At 30.2% G+C, this 16,509-nt stretch overlaps 1 protein-coding gene across 3 annotated transcripts in view; it reads right to left on the bottom strand.

Moving 5' to 3' along the window:
* The window catches only part of SEMA3A (semaphorin 3A), a 342,875-nt gene that overhangs the window by 11,977 nt on the left and 314,389 nt on the right, over positions 1-16,509 (bottom strand). For all 3 annotated transcript variants that reach the window (XM_039878235.1, XM_039878236.1, XM_039878234.1), the window contains 3 exons: positions 10,440-10,481; positions 6,211-6,368; positions 2,771-2,838 (listed from right to left, as the gene is read on the bottom strand). In XM_039878235.1, the coding sequence (XP_039734169.1) occupies positions 2,771-2,838; positions 6,211-6,368; positions 10,440-10,481 (268 nt within the window). The remainder of the gene's footprint in view (positions 1-2,770; positions 2,839-6,210; positions 6,369-10,439; positions 10,482-16,509) is intronic.

Below are 16,509 nucleotides of genomic sequence, written 5' to 3'. Positions count from 1 at the left end.
AAAACATCTCATATCTTTATATGTTTCCATATGAGCACATATGTTTTACTCAATGTGAGATGTGACATTAACAAGACAGCATATATGACATAACAGGGCTGGCCTCTGAGTTTTTGCCCATTTCATTTTTAAATATTGATAACACCTATTCCAAGATAATTCACGGATTCCTAATGGGAAGCCTCAGCCTGGCCATGTGGGAATGCCTGACTTAGTTTCCAAACATTTGAAATTTACTATAATCTTTGATGTGTATATATATACTTTTGGTCAATTATCAGTACAAGCAGACAGAAATAAAGAGGCCTTTGAAAAAAGGAATGTTTTATTGCTGCAGAGCTTCTTGGATGATTTTACCATTTCCTCCCATATATCACAAGCATCTACTTAGAGTTGTTTACACACACATAGCCACACACAATAGTCACACACACACACACACACACCCACACACACACACACACACACACAGCCCAGTAATAATGAACCACAACAATTCCCCTTACCCCTACCAAATGCATTCTGATTGAAGAATCACAAGAAAAATTGATTCACGTTCGTTTTACTTTGTATAGCTAAGCAGTTCTTAAATATTCCCAATTTTTAGTCTTTTCAACTCCAATTTCATCAAAACAACTTTAAAATTTGAAATACTCTCTAGTGCTCATTCATTCAACAGTCAACAGCATTAATTTACCTACACTCTCATTTAAAAAAAATATGCCTTTGATCAGCTTTTCCGTGTATATGAACATTCATGATTTCTATATATATAATTTTTAAAAAATACTAACTGGGTCTTTGATGATATTGGATTGTTAAACAAATAGATGTATCAGTAAAATATTGTATTAAAATTAAAAATATTATATTGTATTATACAAATAATTGGTTATCAGTAAAATATAAATATATATTTATACATGAAATTCTCCAGTAATCTTTAAAGCATAGCACAGTATCTTTCATATACTGGTATATGATAATTGTTTATTAGTTAATTCACTGGTTGAGATTTCTTAAGAGATTTTGTTTCTGAATATGATGGTGTTAATAATAACAATGTATGACTTAAATAATTTTTACAGTAAATAATAGATGTTATTTAGTTCAAATCTCTATTAAAAACAAAAACGATAAGTATTTATGCTATAGCTTGAAATATTTAGATAATTTATTCAACAAATATTTATTAAATATCTACATGTTATTTATTATTATGATGTCGACGATGTTGTATCTGTTGTAGCTCTAGAGATATAAGAATGAGCAACATAACAATGTTCATTTTAATAAAGAGATTAAAGTCTGATTGAAAGTGAGCTCTACTTACATCGCCTTGCTTCTTTTACTTCCAGTTATAATCATTAGCTTCTCAGTAGCTAAGCAAATAGATTCTTTAGTATAATGAATTAATATTTCATAATACTGTATTGCTTAAATGGTGCTGATCATAATTCAAAATTTTTACATGGTATAGATTAATAGAAGACTAATGAGTTTTATTGTCCAATTGAGTTATGTCATTTGAAAAATTTAAGAACAGTGTGTCAATAATGTACTATACCTGTATAAAGAAAAAATTCATAACATTTGCTCCAGTTTAGTACTACTTTTTTTTTTTTTTAATTAATGAGAACAATAACAGACAGGAAAATCCTTGGTAAAAAAATTTTTTGCAAGCAAAATGGATCCAAAATATAGTCTCAATGTATGGTTTATTGGTATGGGTATCTTCCAAACAACCCTGTGAGAATTTTTGAATCACACACCAGCACATATAGGATATACAACAGGGGATCTGACTTTCAGAAAGGTAGCTAGGTTTTGGAACACATGCTAGGGTGCAATTTGCGTAGTGTGTTTTCTTTCATAACATGCATGAAACATGAATATTCCACATGCAGAATGAGTTAATGAAATCCAAGTTAATTGATAAAAAATATCAGACATTCTTTTAGGATTAATGTAAAAGGCACCAAAAAAGTTAATATGATAATTATGTTCAATTACACGTAAAATGTGTGTATTTTACATTCTAGTCATTTTTAACTATATTCATTAGCAGTGATGCCATTGATAAGTTTCACCAGCAGAGGGAAGCACAGCTTCATTGTTATTTTTGTAAAGGGTCACAGTGGGGAAGTGAGGTATATTACAATTTTACTGCATTTTTAATTAAGATTGGTTGGTATTTCAGCATTAAATAAGTAACCTGACATTAAATTGGCCTTGACATCTTTTAGGAGGCATAAAATAAATTTGGTCTAAAATCCCCAGTTCAAGAGAATATTCTATTAGTAAATCAGTGTGAAAACATCAGAATTATCTTCTACTTGACTAGGATACCCAAAAACAATACATAAGGTTTATATCATCGCTATATTAATGAATACTTTGCATGGTTTATTTTAATACACTTTCTTCTTCGATATATTTAAATAAATATTTTTGTTGCCTACTACTCTCATGTCACTACTATATATGAAAACATGTACCTAAACTTTTTGTTAATGTAAGGAAATTGAGCTTTAAGTTTCATAAGAGTCTAAAATCTTGACTTGATCATACTTGCAATAATAAGACATACTTCAGTGCTTTGTGTTCTTTAGAATTTTCTTTCTCCCAGATTTTCATTCTCTTTATTTACATTTCTATAAGTATTCTGGGAGAGGTGTGTGCCCTGCCTAAATGCGTGTAGATATGCATTATTTCTTAAGATTTTATCCTAGCGTTAACAGGTTGAAAGATGAAAAATGTTGTAACTTACCATGATGTTGTAAGTCTGAACAGTGAGTTAGTGGGTCTCCATTTCTTATATCTTGTCGTCTTGTTCGTCTAAAACAATTACATTTAAAAAGTATTATTGTATCTCTATTCTCTCGGGAATTTGTCATAAAAATTAAGAAGTATCAAAAATCAAAACTCTAAGAGCTTATCGAAAGAGATGCATCTACATCTGAATAAAAGATTTTTTAAAAGCAGCTCATTATACCTGTAAGAGCAGTCTCCAAGATAATCAAAATGGGAAATAGTATACAATTGTACTGGCAATGTGTTAAAAGTCTTTCTAAGCATTGATAACAGAAAATTCATGGCTTTTTTTGCTACTGGATGCCAATCAATAAGAATCTAACATCTAGAAACTCCTAAATTTTTAGCAGCTTAAATTTTGAGGAAAAAGCACAAAATATAGACTAGCAATCCATTTCTTCAATAAACAGAATTAGATGTTTATTCTGATTACAAATGAAGGAGTAAGCTTGAAAATTAAAATTCACATGTATGTTCTCTTTCTCTTAACACATATACATGATTTCTGAAATAGACTTTTGTTAAATCTAAAAGAATTAAGAAAATGAATTCTATTTTAAATTAATTTTTAATTTTCCATTTCTGTTGCTATATCAACCTTTTTAAAATAAAAGATTTATCAATGATTGTATAGCTATGATTGCAAACCGATTTACCTTTGAAGTGAATAAAAGAAGAAAAGCAACAAATATTGAGATCAAGTCCTACTTTTGTCAGAAGAAAGTGAGGGAGAAGACAATGAATTTACCACTAAAAGAAAAGCCAGATTTACTATAAAAATCTAAATGAATTTCTCCTACATTCTACTGCTCAGGTCATGTTAGCTGCAGTCCAAACTAGATGTCCTCTCTGCACTTTGATAATGGTTGACTGGGGAGGAGGTTGGCTCTAGTCATTGTGGTGCAAACTAGATGTGTATTTGAGAAAGAGGATAAAAATGGAGATTGGCTATGTGTAACACAGACTGGAAAAGATTGGAGACACTTGTCCAACTGTTTTCTGAATCTATTTTAATGGATATTGTCTTGCCATAAAGTTAGTTATCATCCCTCGAAAGATCTGTCATAAAGGCCATTGAAAATTGCAAACATGGAATTTGTTACTGTATTCATAAATTTAGAACTCTGAAGTATTTATAGATTTCTATTTGTAGAATTGGTGAGACTATCAACAGATGTTGCACATTTCAAAATTGAGCCAACAAGAGAACTTGTGAAACACGAACCACAAAGCATCTGAGAAGGCATTTTTACTGCAATTTAAGCTTTTGAAAAAAGCCATCACAAAGAATACATAAATATGAGGCCTCTAAACATCTTTTCCAGAGACAAATAAAGTTGGGTTAAGTAAAATCTGCAAGGCACAGCAAAAACGTGTTAACAATCTTGGATTGTAGGTAAGCAATAAACACATTTCAAATATATAATACTATACAGCTTTTAACATTATAGATGAAGTGATGATTTCTAAATTTATTTTTTATTAAAATTATCTCAAAATTAGAATGGATTATTATTTAATTAGACAATTGTATACACTTTCACATGGAAAGGAAATAAAACCCATTTTAGTTCAAACACGAATTCTGCATTTTCGAGTAACATTAAGCCCCATAGTGCTAAAAGATTTTAAGAACCATAAAATTTTAACCAAATAATTTAATTTGATTGCAGTAAAAATACATATTTCTATTTATTAAACTATCTATGATTTCTTTAATCAATAACACATTAATTCCACACTTTTTATTTTAAATTCACAACAAAAATGGTAGTTAAATCAAAGTTATACAAACGTGTTATCTCAATCCTGAATGTTAAAGCCTTAAGAAAATTTTATTTGTTACATGAAATAAGCTAATACTATATTTACATTTAATATTAATAACATGACAACTATGTTTTAGTCCACATGGACTAATTATAGGATAGATGTAAATTGTAAATTATTTTTCACTGCAGTCAATATTATCTAAAGTGTATAATCAACAGATTTTAGTAGCCATTAGGGTTATTTATTCCTCATAATATTTTTCCCAAACATTTGAGATAAAGCAAATGTAGAACACACTTTACTAGCAACAACAGCAAAAATCAACATTAACAGCTTCTTGTAAAATATTAGCTATAATAAAAAAACAAAGCAAATTTTATTGGTCCTAAAATGTAGTGGCTAGAAGATGTTACTTTCTATTTTATGTTTCAGTAGGCTAATGTGTACACTATTAATCTTTAGGTTTATATTAACAAGATATTGTATATTACTTTCATCTATCATTGCCTGTTTCCTCAACACTAGTAAATACAACAGAGAAAGGAAGCCCATAAGTGAGCCATAGAGAACATGTTGAAATAACTATTTTTTCAAATAAATAAAATGTTTTTATTTTTTAAAGCAAAAGTAAATAAAGTTTGTATACAACTTTTAGGATGTGCTAAGAATTCCCTCAAGTATAACTGTACTTCCTGAATATAAAACTATATCAAATGATCAAATGTTTGTTCCTAATGCATTCAATCTTCCAGACAGCAATTTAATTTTATATAAGCATGTTGTTTTAGATAACTTCTAGGTATATCTTAGCAATTTTTATTTAAGCATGACTGAAAAAATACTGATAAGTATTACCAAGAATATACTTAAAATATTTGTATAATACATATCTACAGATTGATAGATATTTTATTATGTACTTTTATATTTCAAGTTCAAATATTAAAAATACAAGATGATATCACGATAGTATGGTAGCTTTTAAATTTCTTAGGTCAAATTAAGATATATTTTGGGAAAAATAAAGATATATTTTGATGCTAGTTAATCAACATTGTACAAAAATATGATATCTTCAAAACTAGAAATAATTCTTAACTTTTATAATTGGGTACCTGTATACTAAGACTCTAAAGTTAAATAAATTATTTTCTGTTCATCCAAGGATATAAGTTGCCATATTAAAATTTAAAACTAAGATAAAATTTTGCTGGATAGAAAAAGAAGAGCATTTTTGGATAAAAGAGCATTTTGTTAAAAAAGCACAAGGCCCAGTTTAGGTTCTTTGTGCCTTTTTCTGGGGCCTTGGCCCTCAGTTTTCCCCCTGTGTAAAGCGAAGTTGCAAAACTTCATAATTTCCAAGTGTAAACATTCAAGAATATTATTGTGATGTTTTAGATTTCAGTAATTTATTAAAACCATTTGTCCCATTACATTTAGTACCCAATTATTCTATGATACGTTTTTTTTCTTTTGAATATTCGAAAGAAAGAAAAAAAGCTCTCTAAACCTTTTTATTCATCAGAAAATGGTTATATACTTATATGAAGATAGCTGTTCCAAAAATGGAATCAGGTGAGATAAATAACAAACATTTTTATTTATTTCTAATATTTTTCCTACCTCTTTGCAGTAGGAAAATAGCGAGAGCATGAGGAGCCATCCCAGGCACAGTAAGGGTCTCGGGCAAGGCAGCACTCTGCACAGGCTTTCCCGTAAATATCGCATCGGTGTAAAGGGAGCTGGGCAACCCCCGTCAGGGAGCCGATGTATAGTTGTTGCTGTGGAAAGAGTTTACTGTTATGACAAAAGCTATTTTGGTTTTCAAATTTCTTTTTTCTTAAAAAAGAAAAAATGCATTTATACATATCTTATCAAAGATACATTTATATTTGTGGGTTTTGAAAAAAATCTCATTATTGGTAGTTTTGTGAAAGGCCTGGCAGTGACCATTTAAAATAGAGTAAGATCAAAACTTAATCTTATTGAAACAGGTGTATTTTATAAGCATAAAATCAAGGGAAGACAAAAGATGACAGTCATGGTTATATGTCAATTATTTAAATAAAAATATTTTTTAAAAAAAACAGTAGGGCATTGAGCAATGTAATACTGAAATTCTAGTTTTTTGTTCTTTGATAACTCATTTGTTTTTGCTTCTACCATTTATAATTTCAATTAATCAGATTATCTACAATGCCATGTATTCTTTAGGCAGGGATCATTTGCTTCTGATTCTTGGATGTCCCTATTACATTGCCTGAGATGTAGTTTGCCCCTCTGTAAGAAGGAAAAGGGAAAAGTTTTAATGTTAGCATTTGTAAAATGTTTGTCCTTAAACTCTCTAAGAAGATTACTTTTAATGAAGCTACAAAATTACTTCTTATCTGAAAGATCATCAAAGAGGGGAATCGAGTACACTCTGACTCGTGTAGTAGACTTAAACCAAAAGCTCAGGTGTTGTGAAAAAATGCTGTATTGGGCATAGAGATCCCTGGATTCTAGGTCTTAACCTACATTGACTCGCTATGTGACCTTGGGACAGTCGCATAATTTTTCTAAGACTTCATTTCCTTATCTATAAAATGAGCATGTTTAATAAAATCTTTAAAATGTGCATCCAGATTCTACAATGTGGTTATTCAATTAGTTGGGAGTTAGCAAATGAAGCAGAATTTGCAGGGCAAGGGAGGACTTTCTAGCAGCAACTAATCCAGGATTTCAGTATAGTATAAAAATGTCTTGAATAAAGTTGAGCCAATATAGCATATCAGTTGCAAATTTATGTAAACACAAAATGAAATACAAATGAAATGATTTTGTGTTTTCTCTCTTTGGTGTCATAACTCTCTTTTCTTTCACTAAAGTTTGAATAATTATACCAAGCCTTAAATGAAAGTTCTGTAAACAGTGAAACATGTAACAGCATGCATTTCTCAACTATATAAATTTTTTAAAAATTACAGAAAAACTGCTCTCTAGACCATGGTATATTCTATTAAATACTACAAATTGCCTGACAGCAATGGATATAAAATTATAATTTTAAAAGACTTCCAAAGATGGTTTACATATGTGAATAGACAGATAAATTAAATAAAGACCAAAGTGTCTATTAGAATCAAATACATTATTGGGGTTATAAGAAACACTTATATAGAAAATAATTCTGTGCTTAAAGCTAAGCAATTAACTTTAATCTTAATGTAAGAAAGGGGAATAAAGTAATACAATAAAAACTAAACCACTGTGGAAGCAGTTATCCTGATACATATTGCTAATTCTACGCCAGTAAATGAAAACTCTTTATGGTATATAGTACAGATATAATATAATATTCTTGTACAAATTATATTTTATAGCTGCTCAACTTTACTATATTTATCTTTTATTGTTATATTGAAAGATGACACAAACCATGGCAAATTAAGAAAGATAAAGTCCCTGGGAGAAAAGATGAAGTAGTTTTAAGCTTTTCATTGAGAATGTTAGATTGATTTGTATCTCTCTTAAAACATCTATAGAACCAGTACGTGACAACAGTTGACCATGATTTGAAAAATATTAACAAAGTCTTTAACTACTGAAAGGAACTTCTTTTATTTCCTCCTATCCTTTACTTCTTTCTTCAAAAAAGCATCTTATTAAAAAGTAAATAAACTTAGATTGTATTGAAAGCAAGCAATCTCAATGTGAATTATAAAAAAATGAAACAGACACAATATTTAAGCAGCAATTAAATGTTAAAATGCATTAGCAATATACAGAAACATAGTTGGCATTGGTGAATATAGACATGCTGAAACGCATATTGTGATCATAACTATTTAAAAAAATATTGATCAAGTTGGTCATACCTAATCTAGTTGTCTGTTAAGAAGCATGAGCAAAATTCATACTTATAGATTTTTAAGAATATGACATTAATGTAATAAAGGAGTATTTATTATTTAAATAATATCTAAATCTGTCATATCCTTCTAAGAGGAAAACAGAAAAAATATGTGAGAAGAATATAAAATCCAAAATATGGCAACTGAAATTATTGTAATGAAAATCTGGTGTGATTAAAATATCAAAAATTAAATACAACTCAATGACTAGCTTATATTTTACAATTAATCAGCAGTACTATTAATAATTTGCAAAGCTAATTATGCTACCTAAACGAAATAGAGGGGAGGCTTGCAGGTACCACAGAGCATAATCCAGTCACTAGCAAGCAACCTGATGTGTTTTTTCTGCCCAATTTAACATCACCACAGGCTTTCTCACTATCCTCCTTAACAAATTGCAGGTCATAAAGCAGGAGATGAGTCCATTTATCCAGAAAATTAGTTTCAACACTGCTTGTCTCTCTTGAAACAATGCCTCACTTTTAAAATTTCCATGAGCATGAATGAAACTGAGTCACAACCTAAGGAAATCAAACTTCCAGTAATAGAAAATAAAGGCTAGGGACACTTTCTTCTGTCATTGTATTTAAACTGATAAACTGTTTTTTTGATGAAATGTGTTGCATTTAATAGGCAATTCTTAATGTAGTTCAAAATTTTTTTTAAACAGAAAGGAATGTTTTACAATACTAAATATAATGTAATTAAGATTGGCAATGAAACCTAGCAGAGAATAAATAACAAAAAATCATTACAGAAAAGAATATCCCAGGCTCGCTTTCATCCTGGAAATCCCCAGATTTCCTTGCCAACATTTGACAATTTTTAGATTACAAGAACAGGTGAACACATACTTATGAAGTGTAAGATAACATTATCAGGTCAATTATATCTGCACTCTGAGTTTCTGTAAATATTTTGGAGATTATCAATCTATTTTGACATGTGTGTGTGAACAGAGTATATATATATATATATATATATATATATATACTCATACACTGAGTTTTACTGGCATAGTATTTTAGTGTCTTACACAGGGGTTATACATGGGTAGAGATTAACAGTTTAGGAATAATGTTAGCCAAATGATTCTCACATTTAACAATTTTGTATGTAAGTTTTCACTGCAGTAAGTGGGGGGAGGGGTGCTCCCTACTCTGTGTTTTTTCCCTGTTAATTAATAATTAATTAACCTATTAATTTGACTCAGTATCCAAGCCTTTTTTTTTTAAATAGTTACCATTTATATACTGGATAGAAAAGCTAGGTAACATTATTGGAAATGATAATTTGTTAGAAGCTAAAATTATATTTGTTTTATATATGTCATTGGCATTTAGTTATCTGTGTTTCTTAAGTGTCTTGCCAAAGTATTCATTCAATGTGAATAGAAAAACTATTAACATGCTGCCCATAACCTTTGATTGCATGGAATTTAATAATATCATTTGGCAGCGACTATTTTTATTTTTGCTGTTTTCCTTTCATATTTAGCCAAACTGAATGTTTTCTCTAGAATAACAAAACTACTGAAATAGTAAAATTATCTTTTAGGTCAAGATCCTCCAAACATATGTAGTCCAGTGCATGATTTTACTAGCTTATAAAATGTATTTTGTTTATATATGCTAATTAAATTAAATTATACATTTATTTATATTTGAAAATATATTACAATGACCAAAAAGAAATACTATAAATTAAAATTTACCACAAATAATGATCTAAGAAATACATTAATAGAACATATATGATATTGGTCAAAAACCTGAAGGCAATGATAATTATCTTTAGTTTTTATTCTACTGACTTATAAGAATATTTCTTTCTCTCATTTTATTAAATAATTGTTAATGCGTATGCAAAACTTGATGGATCATAAATATATTTATAGATTTGAAACACAGAGTTAACAAAATATAGCGTGTTGACTTTAATACATAATGATAGTACCTGCTTAGTGGAAAGCTCCATTGCTGAAATAGTAGTTGGTTCCTAAAGAAGAAAAGAATGTGAACCATTTGGTCAATTATAAAAGTCATTAATTAATTGACATCGAACACCAGCATTAAGTTTTCAGAGAGATAACTTCAGTGCCTGCAAGAAGCAATATAATTGGGAGATAAGACACATCAAAGAAATTACATAGATAAGTGTTAAGTGTGTAGAACAGATGATAAGAGTATTAATGTCCTCTAGTCAAAGACCATTAGGAACACACCGGTAGTTGATCAAATTGGGTTTACTGTTTGTTGCAATAAGGGAGACCATGGGACTTCACAGTAAGTGTTGAAAAGCACTTACATGTTTGGGCTTGTGTTAGCTGATATGAGAGAGGATTCAAGGAAATGGGACTTTGTTCCGCATTGGATGTTATCAAAAAGCAGAAGTAATTGTATGATTAAGTTTATTCATAAATCTTATTTATAAGTAGGAGAGAACAGAGTGAGGATAAAACAGTGGTTGGTAAAAAGGAGTATTCACTCATGTAGGCAGGATAGGGAGATTTGGCCTTTTTTATGGTTTTAACAGTGTTTATGTTCTTGCTTGTATTCAGACATAATTACAGAAAGGTCTTACTTTTCTATCGATTCATCAATTTTCTATTACCCTGTCTACTACTGACGTTCTGTGAAAATTTATATGTTCTCCTCGAGAATATCATGGCCTGGCTGAGAGTGCGAGGCCAGCTCCAAATAACAGCAATGACGAGCTGATAGTATTTGGTGTTTCCAGATGTCAAGGACTGTGAGAACTAGCTCAGTTGGGGTGAAAACACTTTGTTAGGTGTTCTACTGAAGCCTATCATGAACACATGTAGTTGCCTAAGTAAATACTGTCTTTTGATTAACTGAGACCACCAATGCCATTCACTTGAACACATTCGCTTATATACTCTTAGATTCACTTTCACTGAACTGTGTTCCGTTATATATTTCATCAACGACAAACACAACACTAAAAAATACATTGCTTTGGGGTTTCAGTGGTGGCTAATGAGAAGGAGGGTTAAGTAGGAAGAATAATCTTAAAAGGATTCACTGTGTAGGTGACTGTAGCTGAGCCCTAAAGAAAGTATAAAGAGTTGGACTCTGGAGCCAAACTGCATGAATTCAAACAGTAACTCAAACCTGGCCAGAAGTGTGTTGTTAGGTGAGGCACATAAACTCTTTGTAATTCAGTTTTCTCCTCTGAAAAAAATGAATATGGCAGTACCTTCCTCATAGGGTAGTTGAGAAGATTAAATGAGTTAATGTAAAGCACTTTACAAAAGATGTTTGGCACATAATGTTAATTCAAATGTTTCTTCTCTTATTCTCTCTCTCTCTCACACACACACACACACACACACACACACACACACACACACTTCCATATCCTTTAGTTTTTCTCTTTAATACTTATCACTAAGAATATGTACGCATATATGAAATTTATGTGCATTTATCATAGATATTATATATATGACATATCATAGATATATATATAATATATATGTTATATATATATAATATGTTATATATATATATAACATTTATCTTGTGTCTTATGAGTCCCCCCAACACCCCTATGTGCCAAAGCAGAGTTTGAGATAAGCTCTTCTCTGCAGGTAGGGAACAGGGGTGAGTAACTAAGCACTGAGAGGAAGGAAAAAATAAGTCAGTAAAAGGATGTTTCATGGAAGTCACCACTGAGAGAAAATCTGAGGACAGTGGATGGTGACTGTCAAAACTGTCTACTGAGGTGTGTACCAAGAAAAGTATTTATTCATTCCATCACTCAGTAGATGCCCACACTCCCAGTTCCGACTCTTGTTTGCTTTCTTGTCTGTTGTCAGAGAAGTCCTAGGGCGGAAAGTGAAAAACACACAGTGGAAATCAAGATGAGGCTGATAAGATGTGAGGAGAGTCAGCAGAAGCATCTCATATATCTTCTTAATTGTTTGTCTCCCTTCCTAATCCTGACCTGCCACACATGAATTCTGGGATTTTTGTTTTATTAACTGTCATATCTATTGCACCTGGGATTGTTCCTGGCATTTATAAATTCTCAATAAATCGTTGAATAAATGAATGAATAAGTGAATTAATAAATAAATTCACTATCAATGTTCCCCTTTCTCTCCTATCTCCTCTACTTTTGCCAGTAAATTCTGTTCCTTCCACTGAATATGTATATGAGATAAAGGCAGCCGCCATTTTAAAAAAAGTCCTTAATTCTTTAAGCTTAACTGGATTTCTTTGAAAATAATCTAAATATTCTATACTCACTATCATAACTTGTTCATATCCCATTCAGTGCCATTCATTTCTTAGGCCACTGAATTTAGCCCTTACTCTAGAGAGGTTACCTACAAATGTCAGAAGCAGAAATCACCAAAGAACTGTATTGCTGAATGGGACATTTTCGGTCTATATTTTTATTACTGGATTTTGTTTAATATGGTACTATCAACCACTCATTTCTTCTTGACTGCTTCCTGTATTAAATTTCCTTCTGCCTTGGAACTCTTTATTAATTATTTATTCTTAGCTTTTTTTCAAAGTCTTCTCAAACTTTAGGCATTCCTCACGTATTTGCTTTCCCTTACTGAATCCTTCCTACTCTCCATTGGATGCTACATTCTTTTTGTGGTGAGCTCATCTGTTCTTGTGATTTTAATTACCCCTCATGTGCTACAGAATCACAAATTTCATCTTCGAACACTGATATCTAAGCTGAGCACAGCATTTTCTTAACAAATTTAAGACAACCTGCCTGAGATACAAATGAGACAAATAATTTAAGATGTACATTAATATAATGGGATAATTTAGAGATTTCTGATAGTTTCCCATTTTTATAGTTTAAATTATATTAAAAAATAAAAATCTTCTATAGGAATTATCAATCATAAAGAGCACTATGGTGAGAGGAATATCTACCAATTTTCTCTATGCAGAGATATAATCTTTAGAATTTAGTAGTATCAAATCACAAAAATCAAAGGGACAATTCACCACTGATTTTCAGCTTAAAAGACAAAGCAAACAGTTGTATTTAGGTTTATACCATATTTGAATCAATGAACCCAAAAAGAGAATTTAGAAGAGTTAGGAAAATTTTCCACAGCAACTTCTTTTATTCCAACAGTTTTACATGAGAAATAATTACATGATTATGTAAGCGCTAACTTCGTGCAGACTTTCATGAAATGCATTTTATAGTCAAGGTGCAAGGAAAATGTTTCTCAGAGAATTAACATCTAATATAATAGAAGTAAAAGTTAGCTAAGTCTAAGTTCTTTTAAAAACAAGTGAAACGATGTAAAAAGTGAAATCGATCAATATATATTTTGTATTCATTGAATTGAATATCTACAAGGTAGATAAAAATGAATTATTTCATACCTAAATTGTATAATGAAACAAACCCCAATCCACACCAAACTCCATTGTGCCACATTATGATTTTGACATTCTTAAATTAAGATCCTAGAATCTCCTAATTAAAAGAACTTTACTTATTTTTTAGACCAAAGAATTAGTAACAGTTTGAAATAACATGTACTATATGCTGCCTATGGCTGAATTATAATAGATAATATATTAAAATGACAGTCATTTAAAAAAGCTATATTTTTTTTCTGAGAAATAGCTGGTGGTGAATACGATTTTCATTTGTAACTTAATAAGCATTTTTTTCATGAAAATTGTTTCAATTGCAAATTTAATTAGTGTTCGAGTAAAAATGGAATTAAAAACAGCATATTTTAAAGATTATTTACTACATACTTTTCAGATATTTTAATCTAGTCCTTATTAAACTTCAGCACTCAGAGCTTTTCAACCTTCTGCTCCTAGGAGAATATAACATAGCTCCCTGGATGCTAAGCAAGTGGACCCTACTTTAGAATGAGTATAATAGTCTAGGTTTTGGAAAGCATCAATTATGTTTTACATTCTAATGAAAATTAAACTCAATTTGTTCAGCTGTTCAAGGAATATTGCATAAATTGGATTTAAAATGCATGTGTTATTGATATAACTGACTTGCAATCCTTTGCAGTCAATGAGACTATAAATAAAACCCATTGTACTGAATGCACTGCAATTTGATGTAATACCCCACTGTCTGAAAAATAAAACTCTCTTTGACTGAACTGGAAAGAAAATCTCACATTGAGTAAAATAAAAATCAACACGTCTGGTTTTAATATCTTTTGCATATTTTTAACAAGGTATAGATGTGGATTTTTCAAACATTATTTTAAAAGAGACTTACATTAGTATAACTAGTTAATGATAACTACCATCGACTAATAATTTTAATTCAAACAAATCTCTAAAAATTTATGAAATGAAGAAGTTGAGGATCAATTGACTGTAACCAATTTGTTCAGTATCACATAGTAAATATGGTTCAAATACAGATTTATGATTATGATAATACTTGGAATCAGGCTTGTGTCTTAGTACTGTAATACCATTTTGAATATATAGTGGCAATTCAAAGTCATTTCTAGAGTCCTATATCAATGCCAATTTTATTTCATTTCTTATTACCTATTAAAATTTTACTTTAAAGTGGAAATTTTTATTACAGAGAAATATTTTTCTTTCTATCCTCTGATTGGGATTTGATTTCACCCAGAATAAAAAGTATCTTGGATGTAACTGAAACCACTGGAATGTTCTGTGATTAGCCAGAGTATTTTCCTAAAACCAATCTCAAGATAGCAATGGACATATTACTGGATTTAATTCAGGATTTTATATTAGATTTGGTTATTCAGTCTAGCAAGGACACATAATGAACATGGTCTCCTGGAGATGATATTATGGTAAAATTAACTGGTTGGTTGACAGTAAATGTCTTTCTTTTTATAATCCAAGAGTATCAGATACCACCATGACTGTAAATTTGTTCTTTGTATATTTACCTTGTCAAACTACTGTAATGCTCAGGTTAACATTTTTTTTTTTTAATGAAATGGAATAACTTGTGAGGCTCAAATAGAAATATAGAAACTATAACATTTCTCTGCTTGTTTCACTGTATATAGCAATTGCTTTAATGTGTTGAGTTTTTTCCTCCCATTGCAAAATTAAACAAAGTTTGACAGTGAAATATTCCAATCGCTAGACCGCAATATATGTATGAACTTTGCCTGATAGAATAGAATGCTGAAAGTAAATATTTCTCTAAACTCTACCCAAATATGTTTTGTCTACTTGAGTGAAAAAAAAAATAGTAATGACAATAACACATAGCAGAGAATATGGAAGCAAACTAGAACATTTATCTATGAAAAAAAGGTGTTCTAAGTTGCAAACAATCTTTTTACAAAATCATAAACTCATAAACAATTATTTCCATGCCAGCACAATATTACTTATTTATACTTATTTGTTAGAGATTGATAAAGAATCTTGTTCATAATACCTTAAAATTACATATATGTCAATCAATAGCTATCATAGGTGAAATTCAGTTGTGTAGTTCTCTCAAAACTGTAATATACTAACACAATCTAACGGATATTAAATATTTGTGCTTGCAAGATTGTTGGCTTCCAATCTGTCAAGATTTTTTAAAAGTCATTTAAGATCAGTATAAATTTATATCTTCTTAAACTAAATTTTTTATTAATGTACTAAAGAATATAGCTAAGATGTGGAATGTAAGCTTAAAAATCCCAGATATGGGATATGAAAATAAGTTGGAATATATTTTTACTGAAATTTATGCACGTTCTGATTAATAAAGTCCCAGAAAATAATTAAATGATAAAAAAACTTATTTTTAAAATGGTGTGACATGACTTGATACAATTCTACAAGATAAAACCTAATTGTACTTATAGATAATAAACTAAGTCCTTGGAATTATGAGGCAGAACATGTAAGAAAGAGTCTGTAAGCTGCATATGGTCAGGGACCATGTTTTGTTCATCTCTGAATCATCAGAACTTAGCATTTGCCAGAACCATGGTAGGTAGAATATATGTGCTTGCAGTTGAATTAATGATAAATTTTAAGAA

Source organism: Pteropus medius, unplaced genomic scaffold, assembly GCF_902729225.1.
Source record: "Pteropus medius unplaced genomic scaffold, Ma_sr-lr_union100, whole genome shotgun sequence".
Classification (NCBI taxonomy): Eukaryota; Metazoa; Chordata; class Mammalia; order Chiroptera; family Pteropodidae; genus Pteropus; species Pteropus medius.
Note: the sequence above shows the minus strand (reverse complement) of the source record. Positions and strands in the feature narration are given on the sequence as shown.